The 19,338-nt window shown below is 31.3% G+C and overlaps 1 protein-coding gene across 1 annotated transcript in view; it reads left to right on the top strand.

Moving 5' to 3' along the window:
• The first annotated feature begins 9,403 nt into the window (after window positions 1–9,403).
• Window positions 9,404–19,338, top strand: part of LOC140448960 (uncharacterized) — a 44,829-nt gene continuing 34,894 nt past the window's right edge. The window contains exon 1 of the mRNA XM_072542101.1: window positions 9,404–9,825. Within this exon, the coding sequence (XP_072398202.1) occupies window positions 9,404–9,825 (422 nt within the window). The remainder of the gene's footprint in view (window positions 9,826–19,338) is intronic.

Here is a 19,338-nt window from a genome sequence, read left to right on the forward strand (position 1 = left end):
AAATGTTCATAAATTGAAGAATTACAGGGAAAACATGATTCATTTAATATGTATAAAAAAATACAACAACTGACAGGTCAGAACAAAAAACAGGCAAATAACAACGTTAATAGAGACGGAAAACTGACTATCACTAATTCGCATAAAATAGACAGATGGAAAGAGTATATTGAGGAACTGTTTAGTGATGAAAGGCCCCAGCTTAAAATTAACGAATTAGTTACAGGACCTGACATAACTATGGACGAAATTGAACAAGCAATACGATTAGCAAAGACCCGAAAAGCGACGGGACCAGATGAAATACCGAGTGAAATAATAAAGTGCTTCCAAAATTCAGGTAAAATATCTCTCCTTCATCTGTTTAATAAAATTTATGAAACTGGCTATATACCAACGGATTGGCGGCTGTCGATTTTTGTGACAATACCTAAAAAAGCAAATGCAAAAAGATGTAGTGACTACCGAACCATCAGTTTGATGAGTCTCAAATCTCAAAAATCACTCTTTTATACCACTTAAAAGAACATAGTGAAGAATGACGGTACGCTGATCTATATCAGGTGTTGAATCAATAATTAGAGAGTAAAATTTCGCTTTCTGTAATTTGTTCACTCTTATGAGTTGCAGATATTTCAATACAATAGAAATAAATTCATCACATATTGTAGGGATAAATAATTTATTATACCAATCTTGCAGTTAGATTGAACTCAATAAATATTTCAAAGCACCTATTTAATTACCATTATTTTCACACAAAACCATTTTTACCACGAAACGTTAAAGTGTAAGAAATAAATTTGATTGTCGCTACCATAGGTAAAAGTACTTCCCTTCAATATATTTTTTTCAAATATTATTTTTAAACACGTGCATAGTAAATAGGAATGGGAACAGTATATCCTCCATACATTAAATATATCAATATCGCTCAACAGTATTAGTACAGCATATTAGCACGTATGTAATATGATCCAGAATATATTACATACTAAAAAATACTATGTCTAAGTAGCCATTGTCAAGATCAATAGCGCCGATATAGGTAGTTAAAATTTTGAACACTTATTTTAACTGTTTATTATCCATATAAACGACTTGTGACTGAAATTACAAACTTATTTACTCTGCATAAAGAGATTCTTTATTACCTACAGTTATTAGTACACAAATCTGATTCGAAATATCGTCGAATAGTAATAGGCTGTATATAAAAATTAAATTTTTCATAAAAAGTAAATGATAAGCCATTACTTAAGGGGTCAAAAGAAGGAGGCTTCACGAAGATTAAAGTACTAATGAGACCATTGCAATCGGACGTACCCTGGAGAATGATTAACTAATTAATTGGCTAATTATTCAATCACCCGTGCAATATGATTTTGTCAAATCGAACCTTTTAGGACAACCTATTCTAATTATGTTTATAAAAATTGAGGGCATATCTAGAGATAAAGAAACTTTACTTCACTAAAACTCATAGGTAAGACATGTGTCTAACACAAATGTGACGTATTTCTAGTGCAGATAAAACAATGTGATAAATAGAAAAGTGTTATCTTTGCCGGCAAAGAAGCAAGGAAAAACTCAAAGTGAGAGAGGAAAAAACCAGTCAGCTGAGAGTACATAACATACTATTGGTCTGATAATAGTTTTGTAGACCCTGATTTGAATGTGTGTTGTTGGAGCGAAACACATGATCGAGTGAAAAATAAGCTTTGTTTCCCTTTACTATTCTTCTTTGGATTTCTGGCTCTTCTGTTCCATCCGTGTTTAATGTAACTCCTAAATATATGAAACTTTCTACCGTTTCAATATCGTCCTCTAATTCAACTGTACGTCTGTTTCCCCTAGCTCTTGCCTGTGTTAACTTTTTTGTCTTTTGAATATTTATTTCTAGTTAGGTCTCTTTTGCCTTTGATTTTAATTGTGAATATATTTCTGCCGCCTCTTTTGTTCTGCAAGACATGATGCTGATATCATCGGCATAGGGCAATCTGTATTGATTTATTTGTTAGGAGACCTCTTCCAATAATCAGCTGTCTTATCACATATTCCAAGGTCAGGTTGAATAGTGTCGGTGCAAGCCCGTCTCCTTGCTTTAATCCTTGGGCTATCGTAAAATTTTCAGTGAGCTAATTTTGGACTCTGACAGTTGCTATTGGCGAATCCTTTGTTGTTTTTACCAGTCGGATGTATTTTTGGGGGATATTAGAGCTCTGCAATATTTGATATAACTTGTTCCAATTAATTAAGTAGTAGGCTTGTTTGAAATCTATGAATATGTTGTGGACGTCAATGTCGTATTCCCACGATTTGTTTAAGATTTGTTTCACTGTGAATAGTTGGTCAGTTGTAGATCTTCCTTCTCAGAAACTGGTCGTTTGTTTAGTATGTAAGTAAAAATTTTGTACGCCGTGCACAAGAGGGTTATGCCGCGATAATTTTCGCATTTTAGTTTATCCCCTTTTTTATAAATTGGGAATATAATCCCGGTTTTCCAATCATTAGGGATCTTTTCATCATTCCAAATCTTGTTCATGAGTACATGCATTTGTCCTACTAGGTGATCGTCACCTAATTTATATAGCTCAGGTGGGACGTTGTCAATACCTGGAGCCTTATTGATCTTTCGTGCTCGTATTGCCTGTTTTACCTCTTCCATCGTTGGGGGTTCTATATTTTCGGTATCTCCCTCATTGTGATGCATGTCAATATGATCTTCATTTTCTTGTGTCCCTAAAAGAGTTTGGAAATAGGTTTTCCAAACTGATTTTATTTATTTTGGACCACTGGTTATTTGCCCTTCTTGATTTCTGCATAGATTTGTTCAAGGTTTATATCCTTCTCTTAAATTGCGTAGATATCTGTACGCCTGTCTTATATTGTTGCTCTGAACATTTTCTTCCATTTTCTGTATATTCCGTTTTCGTATTTTCTTTTCTTTGTTTGGCATATTTTATCTGCCCTCCGTCTTGAATCTTGGTAACTTGCCCTTCTTTCTCTGGTTCTTCTTTCCATATATTTCTTGTGTTCTTCATTTCTTTTCTGTATGGCCTTATTAGACTAGTCATTGAAACATTCCCTTTTTTTATTTTTCTTATTCTTGCCTATGATTTTTCTTGCTGCGTCAATAACTTTTGTTTTGATTGCTTTCCAATGTTCTTCGGTACCTAGTGCTGTCAGTGTTTGTGTTATTTCTCTTTCATAGTTCTGTGTGACATCTTGTTGTTTAAATTTTTGTATATTTAGCTGTTCTGTTCTTTGTTCCTGTCTTTCTTTCCTGTTTCTCTGAATTCTGCATTTGTATTTTATCTGTACTAGAAGATGGTCAGATCCGCAGCATGCTCCTCTTCGGCTTTTCACAACTTGTATGCTTGTTGCGGCCCGTTTGTCTATCAAGACATGATCAGTTTGGTTAGCGGTTGTTCCTCCAGGCATAATCCATGTCGCTATGTGTAAATAGGTGACGATAAAAGAAAAGCTTTCTATGATCAGTTAGGTGGTAGACTTAGAAATATTCCAATTAAGAAATGACTCATAATAGAAGGTAACTTCAACGCTAATATAGGCTAATTAGACAGAGGAAATGAACATATAGATGGAGGATACGGCATTGGAACTAGAAATAACGCAGCAGATAATATACTGGAATTAGCAGTAGCACTAGGTATGGCCACTGTTAGTAAAGGCTTTTAAAAGAGAGAAAGTCAACTTACCAACCAATAGAAATATTAGAAAATCAGTTTAAATTTACGCAAGGCAAATCAACAACGGATGCAATTTTTATCATAAGGCAAGTAATGGAAAACTAATGTTAGAACAGGTGAGGGTAAGACTGATAAATTTAATTTAAGAATAGTATTGCATCAGGGGTCAGTGCTAATTCCTTTTCTCTTCTAATTAGTGTTGGAAAAATTAACGAAAACATGTCAAGGAGATATTCTATGGTGCCTGATGTATGCTAACGATGTGGTGTTAGTAAGAGATAAGGAGAGAGAATTCAATTAATGATTGAGACAATGAAGATGGGCGCTTGAGCAAAAAGGTACTAAGGAAGACAAAACCAGAGTATCTAAAGTGTGCATTTAAAAATTAACTTCAACTTCACTTTAAATCAGGTTGTAATGTTGACTGGTGAAATTATTGAAAAAAAAAATCGTTTTAGGTAGGAATCTAGATTTGATGTTACAAAGCAATGGGGAAATAGATGGAGATATAGTAGACTCAAATAAGGATGGATAAAATGGAAAGAAGCAAGTGATGTCTTGTGTGATAGAAAGGTTCTTACGAAACTGAAAGGTAAATTTCATAAAACGATTATAAAACCGTAATTGGACGTAATTGGTTAAAAAAATAAGAACAATGAATGCATTTGAACGAAATGACAATGCTTAGATGGATGGGTGGCTTAAAAATAAAATATTAAATTAAAAATTAAAATATTAGCAGAAGTCTAGGCGCAGCACCTCATCTATGTAAAAATGGGGAAACATAGGTTACGATAATTAGGGCATGTTGATCGTCGACACGAGAGTCATGAAATACATAGGATTCTGGTTTTCCAGGTCCCAGAAAGTAGTAGGAGAGAAAGACCGAAAAAGAGATGACGGGAAACGAATAAGAGAAATATGTGTATGAAAGAAATTCATCTTGATATGGCGAAAGATAGAAAGATATCTCTGTATATAAGGATAAGGCGTAAAGGGATAAAGGCAAAGAGAATGATGATGAAGAATCAGTAAATATGGTAAGACTTGCATATATATATATATAATTTTTCAAAATAAATGAATCAAATTATTCAAAATATTATATAACAAATTGTTCATATTTGTTAAATCAGTAATGTTAAAACTATTTGAGAAACAGCTAGTTAAGAACCACCTTAAGTTAATGAAACCAATAATAAAAGAAAAGAGCTGATTCCAAACCGATAATTTTTATTCAGAGATAAAAAATATCCTATGATTAATTGAATATACAGAATTATCGATATAGGTAACTAAGTGAGAAACTTGTTGAGAAACACGTTTTAGAAAAAAAAAATTGTGCTAGTCTTTTTTGACATAGCTTAGGCCTTTGCTAAAGTATAGCATGGGAGTTTAACCTGCAAATAGTATACCTACATGGTCATAGTTGGAAATGACTTTGTCATACTCACAGTATTTGACAACAGCAAAGTAGCAGCAAAAAAATTATAACTGTTATTAAATAAAATTCATATGTACTTAAAATTGGAAACCTAAACTAAATGAGTCCAAATTAATGAACGTCAAGTTTATACATCTGAAAATCTAAAACATTAATTTTACAAAAAACGATGTCTAAATACCTTATGCATCTTTCACAAAATACATGGGAACTGTACTTGCGACTTCTATAGTATCAGAAAATGTATCCGCAACTCCTATAGACATTAACTTGGTACTGATATCTCTGCTCCCCGATTTTAGCAAGCAGTCACCAAACCATTAAAACTGCTACATTCATACTTCCTATTATCCAACGATTAGCCAGTCCAGGAATATATGCAATATTATGGTACTGATATTGCTGCTGCCCCTCATAAGTAAGTAGAATATGCAAGGAAGTTTTTGGCAATTTAATAGGGTTTTTGTGTGTTACAATATAATTTCTCCGAGAAAGTAAAGAATATCTATCCGCTATCCTGATTTATTCCATAGATTAAATATTAGAATACTATAGAATAATGCTATTACCAGCAAAAAAAACGGTATAATAGTAACGAGAAAACCAAATAAATGTTCATTAACAGACAAAAGAGACGATGTAAAATAGGGCATACAACGTAACAATAGACCCATATAATTTTAAAAAATTTGAGCGTTTTAGATATCGCAGATAACGTTGTCACATAAGAGACAAAAGGGAAAATTCAGGTAGCAAACTGATATATGTATAACCTCATAACACTTTTAAATCCAGAAGTGTAATACATACTACTAAAATCAGGATATATATACATATATAAGACAATGTAAGTAAAACTCAGGTATTGATTACATCAGGATTGCTAGAAAGATTCCCCTTAGTCAGAAGTGTTTTACGACCGGGAACTAATGCTAAGGTCAAACAGGTATATAAAAATTGCACCGTCGTACAAGAAACTAAATCTCAACGATAAAGTTATTGTTTTGCACTTTGTATTGATTTGTGATCTGATTCATAATAGAATTATATATTTCTCTAAGAATTCTTCTTTCTGCGATGCTCAATCGGCTCTTATTTTATTTTTTCATTGTTCGTGTTTTACTTACATACGTAGAATTATATTTTTCTTACTGCGGGATGTATTTTTGGATTTAATTTTTTGCTTAAAACGTAGCAATTGCCAGCTTGTATTCTGTTGTTATTCTCTTTTGTAGTGTTTTTGTTAAAAGTGCTCTTAAATCCCAAATATTTAGACCGATGAAACATTTCAAAGTTATACTGGTCTATTGAAATATTATGTCCTATTCTGTTTCTTATGATAGTCTTCTTATGATAGCCATATATTTTTTTATTATCGTTGATTTGGAGAACCCTTTTTTGCGATTTTTTCTATTGAATGTATTAATGTTTTTTTCTCACTAATAATTATACTCACTACTATGTTAAACTCATCGTCAAAAGTCCCTATAATATGAGGACCTTAATTATCAAACTGTGAGATTTTCTGTATTTGCTTTCCGGGCAATGCTCTCAAGCATTGCAAACTAGCTTAATGTTTTTCTTATTCCCAACATTGTTAATTAAGTATATAATAGTGAATATTTGATCAACGGTTCATTGAATTTTTCTAATTTCACATTAATCTTTCCTAATTTCACATTTGTGTTTGCTGGATGTCAAAGAAGACACCATTTTCCATAGCGGGTGCTATGATTCCAATGGTGTAAAGTACAACCTACATATTTGTTGCCAAAATTACTTTGCTGCTGTCTCGAGTACCGTTTACTGGTATATGAATTTTGTTACGAATTTATGTTGTGTGCTGAACTCTATTAAATCTTTTACTGCGAATTGAAAAGCATGTTTTAACCTTTATTTGTAACATTTATCGTTATTTGTCTTATATGTATACAATCGTCCTAATATCTGCGTTATACATTGATATTTATGTGGCAATTAGCTGTAAAGTCATTAGTCTTTTCGGTCGTATCATATTTTCTTGATTTTATTTTTGTAGACAAGCGGTTTAGTTTGTGTAATATAATATCCCCAATTCGTTTGATAATATTTTGGTTTAAAACGAATAAACATTATCTACCAAGTGTTTTATTCCAGTTTCATATGAAAGCAACAGATATTAGATATTATAAATTTCATAGGTACAAATTTGAGATAAAAACCAAATGATAGAGCATATAGTGAAATATAAATATCTTAGAATAGCTGTATCGAGCGAGGATAAGGTTATTGATGAGAAACAAAAGACCTATCGCTGAGGAAGTGAGAAAGTAATTGGCAAACGCAAAGAGCACTTTAATTATATTAAATGAAATATGCATTACAATCTATTATGATACACATATATTCGCACCGCAGAAACAAGACAATAAACACGTTAAGAGAATCTTAATAATAACCAAAATTTAACTTTTAATACACAGAAGAAATAATGATATACAGAAGATATATAAATTAAAAAACTTTATCCTTTTATTGTATGCAAGAGAGATACCTCTAGAAAAACTCAAAACGATCGAAAATATATACCAAAACAACACAATAAAAGTAAAAATAGACGAAGAACTAACTGACCCTATTGAAACTGACAATGGGATAAGACAGGGATATTCCCTGAGTCCTTTATTGTTCAACCTGATTATGGATGAAATAATAAAAAAGTAAGAACTTAAAAAGGATACCAAATGGAAGAAAAACAAATTAAAATAATCTGCAATACTACTCTTTCAAAGTGAAGATGATTTACAACGTATCCTGCACCAATTTCATATAAAATTTAACATGTTAATTTCCCCAAAAGAGACAAAATGCATGGTTACAACAGCAAATTTACTAAGATGTTAATTGGAGCTGGAAGGTCAGATAATAGAACAAGTGATGGAATTTAAATATCTAGGCATCACATTATCTAGCTACGGAAAGCTCGAAACTGAAGTGGAAGATCCAGTGAATAGAGCAAACAGAGCCCCAGGCTGCCTAAATGAAACAATACGAAGAAATAAAAATATCGGGAAAGAAACGAAAGGCAGAATTTACAAAACAGTCATCAGACCAATAATGACGCGGCAGAAACAAGACCTGATACAGAGAGGACAAAAAGGGTGTTAGAAACAGCAGAGATGAAAACACTTAGAAAAATTGATGGTAAAATACGTGATATGGTAAAATAAAATATGATGGAGAGTGCTAGAGAGCTAGAAGTACAGATATACGACGTAGATGCAAGGTAAAGAACATCAAGAACAAGAACAAAATAAAAAATCAACATTATTTTTAAAATGCAGAAAAAATAAAATTTTCTATGCAAGCGAACATTCCATTAAATAATAAGCCCAAATCCTTTTGTATCTATATACCTGTTTTTTAAAGAACCAGTTACCTTTTAGTACGTAGTTATACCAGGTAATACGATATCCTCTGTTACACAGTGTAATGCGTATGACATTACACTGTCTGCAAACAGTAGATAAAAATAAGGAGCCCATATAAAACGTTCACGGTATATGTTGAAAATATACGGTATAATCGCACAGTTGCCAAACTCTCAGAGCTTACTTAAACCGATAAACGTATGGTTGAAATATACAATGAAGAAGAACTGATAATATGATGAACTAAACGATATACATTTATGATACAGGGGTATTTACGGGCTCCAAAAAATTTTTACAAATTATTAAACTCTACATGTTGATGAATCGACAGAACAAATATTATGGAATGGTCAAGTGAGCTCCGTATATCGGTATCCACTTGACCACGGAGCTCAATTGAACCTGCATTTTAACATGGGCGGAGTGATATATATATATATATATATATATATATATATATATATATATATATATGTATGATTTTTCGCGTGGAATCAGCTTGGGCTGATCCTCCTTTTTTATGTTTGAAACTTTGATCTTGGCCTTCGTTGTTTTTTCTAGATACGTTGTTGGATCTGTGGCAATTGTTTCGTATGCTGTGTCGTTTAGAAGATCTGTTAATTTTTTGTCGTAGTCATCTATATTCATTACTACCGTGGCGTTACCTTTGTCCGCTGGAAGGACGATTATTTCTGTGTTTTTCTGCAAATCTCGCAACGCCTCTTTTTCCTCACGTGTTAAATTTCTTTTTGGTGGTTTGGCTGTCCGTTTGGCCTGAAAAATCATCTAGGTGCCCTAAGCTCTACGGTTTACCAAAAGTTCATAAAGTTGGGATGCCACTACGACCAATAGTTAGTTTAATCGGATCACCCACACAGCCGCTCGCAAAGTTCTTAGCCAATCAGTTACAACCGTACGCAGAGGAAGCGGATTCTTACGTCAAGAACGCAGGCCACTTCATCGAGCGTATAAAGGACGTGACTCTTGACCCGGGACATTTGCTAGTGAGTTTTGACGTGGTGTCACTTTTTACTAACGTCCCAGTAGAAGAATCGTTAGAGATTATAGGAAAAAAATACCCAATACCACCGGATACAGTAAACCTAACGAGACACTGCCTGAACAACACATATTTCATATACAAAGACCAAAGGTACAAACAAGTCGAGGGAGCACCCATGGGTTCACCACTGTCACCGGTGATAGCAAATCTGTTTATGCAAGAAATAGAAATACGAGCAATAACAACGGCAGAGTATAAACCGAAACTATGGTTGAGATACGTGGACGACACCTTCATTATCTGGACACATGGGGAAGAAAAACTAAATACATTCCTAAATCACATTAATACCATCCACCCCAAAATTCAGTTTACTATGGAACTAGAGAAAGACCAACAGCTACCGTTTTTGGATGTTTTAATAATAAAGAAAACAGATGGAACTTTAGGATACACGGTATACAAAAAACCAACACACACCGACAGATATCTACACGCTGACTCACACCACCATCCTGCACAACTGCAGTCAGTCATCAAAACCCTGACTATAAGATCAGAAAGATTAACGGATGAAGAACACAGGAACAAAGAAATGAAAACGGTCAAAACAGCATTAAGAAAAAATGGCTTCACCACGTACACAATTGAAAAGGCACAAAAATCACAAGGAGGAAAAAGCAAAGAATCAACAGAAGAAAAAGAAAAACCTATTGCTAAGACGATTTATATATATATATATATATATATATATATATATATATATATATATATATATATATATATATATATATATATATATATATATATATATATATATATATATATATATATATATATATATATATATATATATATATATATATATATATATATATATATATATATATATATATATATATATATATATATATATATATATATATATATATATATATATATATATATATATATATATATATATATATATATATATATATATATATATATATATATATATATATATATATATATATATATATATATATATATATATATATATATATATATATATATATATATATATATATATATATATATATATATATATATATATATATATATATATATATATATATATATATATATATATATATATATATATATATATATATATATATATATATATATATATATATATATATATATATATATATATATATATATATACATCTAGCGGTTAATGTAAGCTCCGTTCTAAAACGGTATTATACTAACTCCAGGCGAATATACACCGTGTATATTATTATCTGGGTAGCGCTTTATGTGGACTCCGACCAACACGTCGGATTAAGTGGACTCCGTAATAGGTTAAAACACTTTTGGGATCCGTGTACATTTCTTTGCGTACCCAACTAAACTCCTCCGATGTTGCCAATAATTTGATTAGTCGTAGATTTTTAAATTTTACAGCAGGTACGTTTTGGATCTTCAAATTTATTTAAATATCAATTAATTTAGTCATCGAGAAATTTCACAAATACGTACTTGGTTATTGTAGTTAAATATTTTATGGTGGTAATTTATATTACTTGCTTTAATTATAGATAAACTTAAATTAGTGTCTATTATAAACTTTGAAAAGGCAAGGGTCCATTTTTATGTACTAGTATGTTTTTTAATGCATTGGCACTGAAACATTTATTATATTATAAATGTACGTTCCGATGTTTCGATTGCTACAGTTTATGACGAATAAAATATTTGTTTCATGAAGTAGTAAAATTTGAATTATAACAATTTATAAATCATTCTTAAAATTCCAATTTTTTACTGTCTAATTTCAGTATTTCGATTTTTAAATGTAGGGAATTCAATATCTTATATACTATATTTTAGATACACATAAACACATAGATACACTTATGGCAGATACTAAAAGAAGAAATATTTCGGTACCTTAGTGTAACTTGATTCTCGGCAACATATCTATTACAATTACATATAATATGTTCGGTCTTATTGTTTTAAATGCTTTGTGATTGTACAAGATATCATTATTTCAACTTTAAATAATTGTGTTTTTGTATCTTTCACTGTCAGGCATATCAAAATTTAATATTTAATTTAGAAGTAAATGTATATATAATATTCTTTTTTTTGTCATTTGGTTTAAATATAGATCACTTATATTCTTCTTGCTTATTTATTTTTATTCGTAATACTTATTAACGTACTTAATAACGTACCCGTTTTTGCAAAAAGCAACAACGGGTACAAAAGATATCGGGTATCAGGGGTGGTATTTGTCAATCTAAGTGCCACTTACGACATATTAAATTAGAGGACATTTCTCCAAAACTGTATGACATCGCCTTAGATAAAAACATCACGTGTTTTATCCGCGTATATCTACAGAACAGAAAATTTTTCGTATCATTCAATGGTAAGATGAAGAACGCAGATGAATGGTCTCGCTTGGGTAGCGTAATGGCACCTACACTGTATTACATTTACACAAATGATTAACCGATACCAGTAGATACTAGGACTTTCATGTAGACGATACATTGCACAACCAAAACTTTTGTTGCTGAAGTGAAAAAAAATCTAAATGATGCCTTAAATATAATAAAAATAAACTACGAATTAATTTTAAGCCAAACCCCGAAAAATCTTAGGACGCTCCTTTAATTTGTCTAAGACAGGCGCTTCCACAAAACTGACTATCTAATCTAATATAAATCTAATATAATCTATAATCAAATAAAAATACCTTTTTTTTTAAACGCATCTACCACGCAGAGGCATTAGCGTATTTAATGTTACACTTGATACAAATAGTGTATATATATTAGTTTACAATTAATAATAATAATATGAATGTGTATTACAATGTATGTTTTAAATCTTATGAAGAAGTTGACAGTCTTTAAGATACGAAATTATTCTTTGGGTATCTGTATTTTCTTCTAGGGCAGTTGGGTATGCTATATTTGAATCGTTCACTGTTATATTTAGGACACTGTATTAAAAAATGTTTTACCGTTAGAACATGGTGGCACACTTCACAAACTGGTTTATTTTTGCGCTGTAGTAAATAGCCATGAGTAAGTCGTGTCTGGCCGATATGGAGACGGGTGTCATCAGGTGCCACCAATCACGCACCTCGATGTGCATCGCCCTTCCTTCTGGAACTTATAATTAAATTTAATTGGTTGAGAAATGAAAAAGTTTCATATAAAAGTTAATTTATCTTTAAATATGGGACATTTTCGGATCTCAAGTCAGTATGGTTTTACCCGTCTAGGGTAGCTCCCTAGAGCACTTTGCTCGAAGGGCTCTGCGAATTTTCTAAGACTCTGAAGCTGAGTTTTTTTCTTCTTAGAAAACCTGTGTTTTATTTCTACAAAAGTAAATAAACCATAAAGGCATTGTCTTTTTCAAGACAATGCCACAATAAGGGCGTACCGGCTAACTACGCAATATTGCAACATATTGCGCAATAGTTTGAGACATTAATAAACATGAAAACTTGCACCAAGATGCTATCGACTTTTCATACGTTTATTAATTACACCGGAGACGACACGATCACATGCTCTCTTCTGTCTTTTACTTTTGGTTTCCAAAGATATGGATGTTTGTTAACTTCGTATAGCCTTAATGGAGTGTTGTTCCAAGTTTGTTGCCATTTTTGAATTATTTTTTGTTTTAAGTATGGTTTTAAATCGTTTTGTACCATTATGTTACTTTCTTCGGACATCAGGTTAGTTGGTGCGTTTTTAGCTAGTTTGTCTACAACTTCGTTACCTTCAATTCTGACATGAGAAGGCACCCATAAAAAATGAACTTGGATGTTCTTATTTGAAATGTTTTTAAGTTCTTTTTTAATAAGAAGTAGAAGGGGTTGTCTTTTTAGAATTGCGAATAATTCAGCCGAAAAGATGGTTGTAATTGACGACAATTTGAAACTAACTGAGATAGGTTTGTTAGACTGATGTCGATAGCCGGAATAGATATTGTCCGTGGCGCAGGGTTGCGGATTGAGGAGGTATCATAAGTTTTTGGAAATTGAAAATTTAATTTGGATAAGTATGAGCGTATACGAAAGTAAAAAGGATGATCAATTTGATGTGTTTGAAAATTTATTTGTAAATCGATCAGCAAAAACGTTATGCAGAACTGGATTATTTCGGTTTCATGACACCGCTGCTGTATATGTTAGGCTTATCGGAAAATATGAATTTTACTACAACGAAATATAAACAATTTATGAAAATTTGATGATTTGAAGGAAAAAAATGTCAAATTAGGTTAGAGCAATAACTGAAACAAAAGAATTAAGTGGAAATAATGTCGAATTAATTTGAAAAATTATAATACCAACATAAAAACAAAAATAAAAGAGGCTCTTTGAGAAAGAAAAATAGACACACTTTTATAAAGAGGTAAAAGTAAAATGCTAAGAAAAAAAATGCTTATATAAAATGAAGACCTAAAAGTACGCCGGAGGGTTTGAAACAGATGTGAAAGAGGTCAAAAACCAAATCAAAGAATTGATTGAGATTAAGTACATCCCTAGAGAAGAATGAATAACATATCTTAGATAAATAAACGGAACAACAGAAACTGAGTATACACTTGTAACTCCAGAAATATCATTAAATTAATTAACGCAAATCGTATGAACTGAAATACAAGAATTCATCACACAGTTAAAAAATAGAACCCCCACGAAAAAAATACAGTAGAGTATAACTACTTTTGTACTCTAGCATTATGGTAAGAAGTTAAAAATATAAATACCTACATAAGTATATTACCGAAAAGTTAATAAAAACTTCTGTTCGTTAGCGGCAAGAGAAAGCGTATATCAGAATGTATTATGAAAAATTTTGTTAATAATACAGTATGCAATATAATATAATGACAAGAATACTTTTATATCTTTCCTTATGGCATATTTTTAAAACAAAGCTTCTATACTGGCATTGTATTACTTTTTCTCTCTACAGTAAAATGCTGAGGTGAGCGTCACGGAACTAGCGCCACAAGATGGCGTCGTGAAGGGTAGCTTCATAGAATAGCGACTCTTGGCATCGATTCACTACTCTTGATCAATTCGTTTTTAGTCATCATATATTTACTCTAAAAATAACTAACAAAATATAGACATTAAATGAGAAGTAAAAATTAAAAGAATAATATGTCACTAAAAGACTTGATTTGTAACGATTATCAAAATTTAATAAAAGTCATAAATGTCATCCGGTTAATAACAACATTAAATCGTCTGTCAATAAAAAATGTGAAGAACAATTGGACAACACATAGTTTGGATTTAGAGGTGGATTGGGAACAAAAGAGGAATTGTGCGCAATGGTGGTACTATTACAAAAATGAAGAGATTATAATGAAAGCGTATTCTTATCTAATATAGATTTTCAAAAGTATTTGACACAGTTCAACCTGGTAAGCCCATACATGCATTAAAACACATAAACCTAGATACCAAGATATTAATTTAATAAAAAATCTACTAAAATCAAACAGCGGTCATGCGGGTGAAAGATGAGACAAATCAAGCAGAAATTCAAAAAGGAGTCAGCCAGAGATGTTTGTTGTGATGTGAAATGTCACCACAATTATTTAATGTGTACTCCCAACTACTATTTTAGGAGACACTATGGGAAAGAAGTAAGGAATGGAGTGAGCATCATTAATAACAAAAAATTTGCATACTAAAGCCCAATTATGACAGAAAATATAGATGATTTACAAATTCTTATATAAATCATTAACAGATAAAGCAAAAAGATAGGACTAAACTAAACAGATAAAAGTCAATGTTTACAAATAAGAAATTGAGTATGGTTATTAGATTGAGATCGTCGAATGTTATGTATGGTTGCAACTGCTCTATGGGGTAGAAGCTTGGACCCTGAAAACCAAATCTGTAAACAAATTAAAGGCATTCGAAATGTGGCTATATAGGCGTATTCTTAAAATTCCTTGGACTGTAAAAGTCTCAAACGAATTGTCTATCTGGACATCGTATCTGGGCCACATAATTCCAAACGATAAATACTCTCTTCTACGCGTCATCATGCAAGGAAGAGTAGAGGGAAGAAAAGTCTTGGGAAGAAAGACAAAATCTTTAAATCTCAAAAAGAATATCTAAAGTCAAATTTGACACGATTTCAAGCCTTGTAGTGAAATTTTGTTTCTTATTACAATACCGGATCCTGGAAAATTTTAAATGCATTAAATTAAATCTCTCGTAAATTATAAAGCCTATTCTTAGATTAAAATAACAGACTTCTTAGTATTATGATATGTAGTATTGTGATAATGTATAGGTGTCAGTATTCTTTTAAAAGAGATTTATAGATTGGTATATAAATTTCACGGTCATGTTTCATACGGTTTTATCTTTCATTACAAACATTAAAAACCTAAAAAAGTTTCATTTTACATACAATTAGCACGTTGGCTCTGAAAATGACCTATAAATATGCATTGTTAAAAATCGTATAGATTTATCAATTTAAAATGTTCTTTGTGGTCTTGATTATTTATCTCAATTCGTTCCTAATTAAGCACATGTTGTCCACAAGGTACCTCTCTCATTTTTTAATTACTACTTTTTTTTACCTTTTTGCCATAGTTTTCCTCATTTTCTTTATTCATATCGATTTCACTCATAACGAATATTGGGTAGTTTATTGTTTCATGAAACTTTCTCCTTATATGTCCGTATCATACAAGTTGTCTAGTTATTATAGCGTATATAATGTCGTATGTTAATTCCATTTTATTTAACAACAAAATACTAAAAACTTTGTTTTTAAAACTTTCACCAAATAAATTGTATCTTATCACTACAGCTGTTTCGGCAGAGTGCCTTTCTCAAGTCTCAAGTTTCTCGAATCCATCAATCATCTATTGTATTTCTTATCAAGATTTTGAAGCAGCTGTACTCCATTAGTCCATTTTTGTTGCTTTTTGTCACTGTTTCTTTTTTTTTCTTTATTGTCATCATTACGTAGCGCTACAACACTGAGTGGGTCTTCGCTAACTACAACTTTTTTCCAAGTTGATCGATTTTCCACGAATCTTCAATGAAATGTTAATTTTTTAAGATATGATTGGATGTTTTCTCTCCATTGTATACTGAGACACCCAAGTGGCATTCTTCTGTACTAAGTTTCTTCCATACCAGTTTTACAAGTTTGACATCTTGGCGTCTATGCATGTGTCCGATCTACCTTAAGCGATTTATTTTCCTGAACAATATCGTTATAAGAGCTTTCTTTATTCAGTATATGTTCTTATTCTATACGGATTTGTAGTGATATAATAATGAGGTTAAAAAATTTTAGAAGAATTATGCTCTGTATTTCTTTAGTGACATTATTATTAACCGTGATTATTGATCTAAGATATTTAAAGTATTCCATACTTTCGAAATTGAAGTTGTTGACTTTATTATTTTATCTAGATGTATTGAATTGCTCTCTTCTTTTGATTCGCTTGTATTTGGTTTTCATTTTGTTGATTTTAAGTGAAACATTTTTCGTACTCTCTTCACTTTGTTAATGTCGTTTGCGGACGGGAGAGAGTTTCTTATGAAATCAATATCATTAGCATATGCTAGGAGTGCTTTGTACCTTGGTCCATTAATGGATTGCATCTTAAATATGCGTTATTTCTATTTTAGTAAGCTGTTCATAAATTTTTTGAATATTTAAATCGAGAATCTGTATTTATTCGACTGTTTTATAACACAGTTTCTTGGCGCCTATTTTAATCTCTGTTTTTTTGGTTCGGTTATTATTATTACAAAGATTTTTCGGGATATCGACATAGGGAACTCGATGGTATGTCCTTAACGTTTCCATAACCAACGTTCGAATATTTGTCTTACTGTAAAGTCATGACGATTTTACTAGGAAATATAGTGCTATTTAATAATATTAAAGTTCAAGCAACAATTCCTATATGCCTTAACTTGGTACTGATATCTCTGCTCCCCGATCCCAGGTAGCAGTCAAGAAAACATTAAAACTGCTACACTCATGTTTCCTATTATCCAACGATTAGCCAGTCCAGGACTATACGCCTTATTATAGTACTGATATTGCTTCTGCCCCTCATAAGTGAATCCCCCTCATCCATTGTATTTCTTATACTTTCATTTCAATCCCTTCCAATCAAGATTTTGAAGCAGCTTTGCTCCATTAGTCCATTTTTGTTGCTTTTTGTCACTGTTTCTCCTTTCTCTTTATCATCATTGTTACGTAGCGCTATAACATTGGGTGAGTCAACTTTTCTCCAAGTTGGTCGATTTTCCACGAATCTGTAATCAAACGAAATGTTAATTTTTTGAGATATGATTGGAAGTTTTCTCTCCATTGCATACTGAGACGCCCAAGTGGCATTCTTCTGTGCTAACTTCCTTCCATACCAGTTTTACAAGTTTGACATCTTGACATCTATGCATGTGTCCGATCTACCTTAAGCGATTTATTTTCCTGAACAATATCGGTATAAGAGCTTTCTTCATTCAGTATATGTTCTTATTCTATACGGATTGGTAAGCGATATGATAATGAGGTTAAAACATTTTTTTTATTATTTTTCTTTCATATATTCGTAGTTCTTTTCTATTTTGTCCATGATTTGCATCCATGTATTAAAATAGGTCTAAAGTTTGAATTATGCTCTGTGATTCTTTAGTGGCATTATTGAAGTTATATTTCTATAGGCACGGTCGGCGTTGGAAATTTGCACGGGAGTGAATCTGTGAAACCATTACATATGTAAGATAATGAGTAAGAGAGAGATATAAGATAAATTTTCTCTCTCTTCCTACCTCGGGAATAAAAATGTTCCTTTTGTATATATATTTAATATTATAAATATATTATATTATATTATATAATGTTATATACTTATATAATATAATATATATTAATATTATTATTTATGTGATATGTTTTGTATTATTTATTAAATGTTCATAATTATTTTAGGCTTTTGCATTTCAAAATAATCACTGTATGACAGACAACTGTCAATTTTGAAATCCGTTAGTATCATGTCTAATTGGCAAATCTTTTACGTGTTTGGTTCATACGCTGGTGTACGTGAGTTCGAATCCCAATATGAATTTCCTTTTTTATTTTTGAAATATTTAAAAACCTCACGTTAATGTTATTAAATATATGTAATATACGCAAAAATGCTAAATTTTAAAATTAAATGAAAATTTACAACATAATCCGAGTTGTTGGTTTTTTATTTTTATCTTCGTAAAGTAAGTTATGTATATTGGCAGTTTTAAATACTTATGAATATTGCATTTTAATTTGTATTGTATTATTATATTGAATTATGTTGCAGTGTATTGTATTGTAATTTTTATATTAATAACAAAATAAACAATGCATTTTACTGCAGAGTATGCGTAAAAAAAATTTTTTGCATTCAACTCCTTTTATACATATATGAAAATAAAAATATATATTTTCATTAAAATATTAATACAATCCTTCATTTACTATACTCCTATTACAGGTCAAATGTTTATATACAGCAAACGATGCACCATATACCTATATACCTAATTATTTTTCTCTTTCTGCTCTCTCTTACCTATAGCATTAAATATGTAATGATTGTGCAGATTGACTCCCATATAAATTTGTAACGGCGAACGCGTGTATAGAAGTATAACTTCTACCGGCAGTCCCACTGCCGTGAATTGGTCTCTTTTGTTGA

Source organism: Diabrotica undecimpunctata, chromosome 8 (assembly GCF_040954645.1).
Source record: "Diabrotica undecimpunctata isolate CICGRU chromosome 8, icDiaUnde3, whole genome shotgun sequence".
NCBI lineage: Eukaryota > Metazoa > Arthropoda > Insecta > Coleoptera > Chrysomelidae > Diabrotica > Diabrotica undecimpunctata.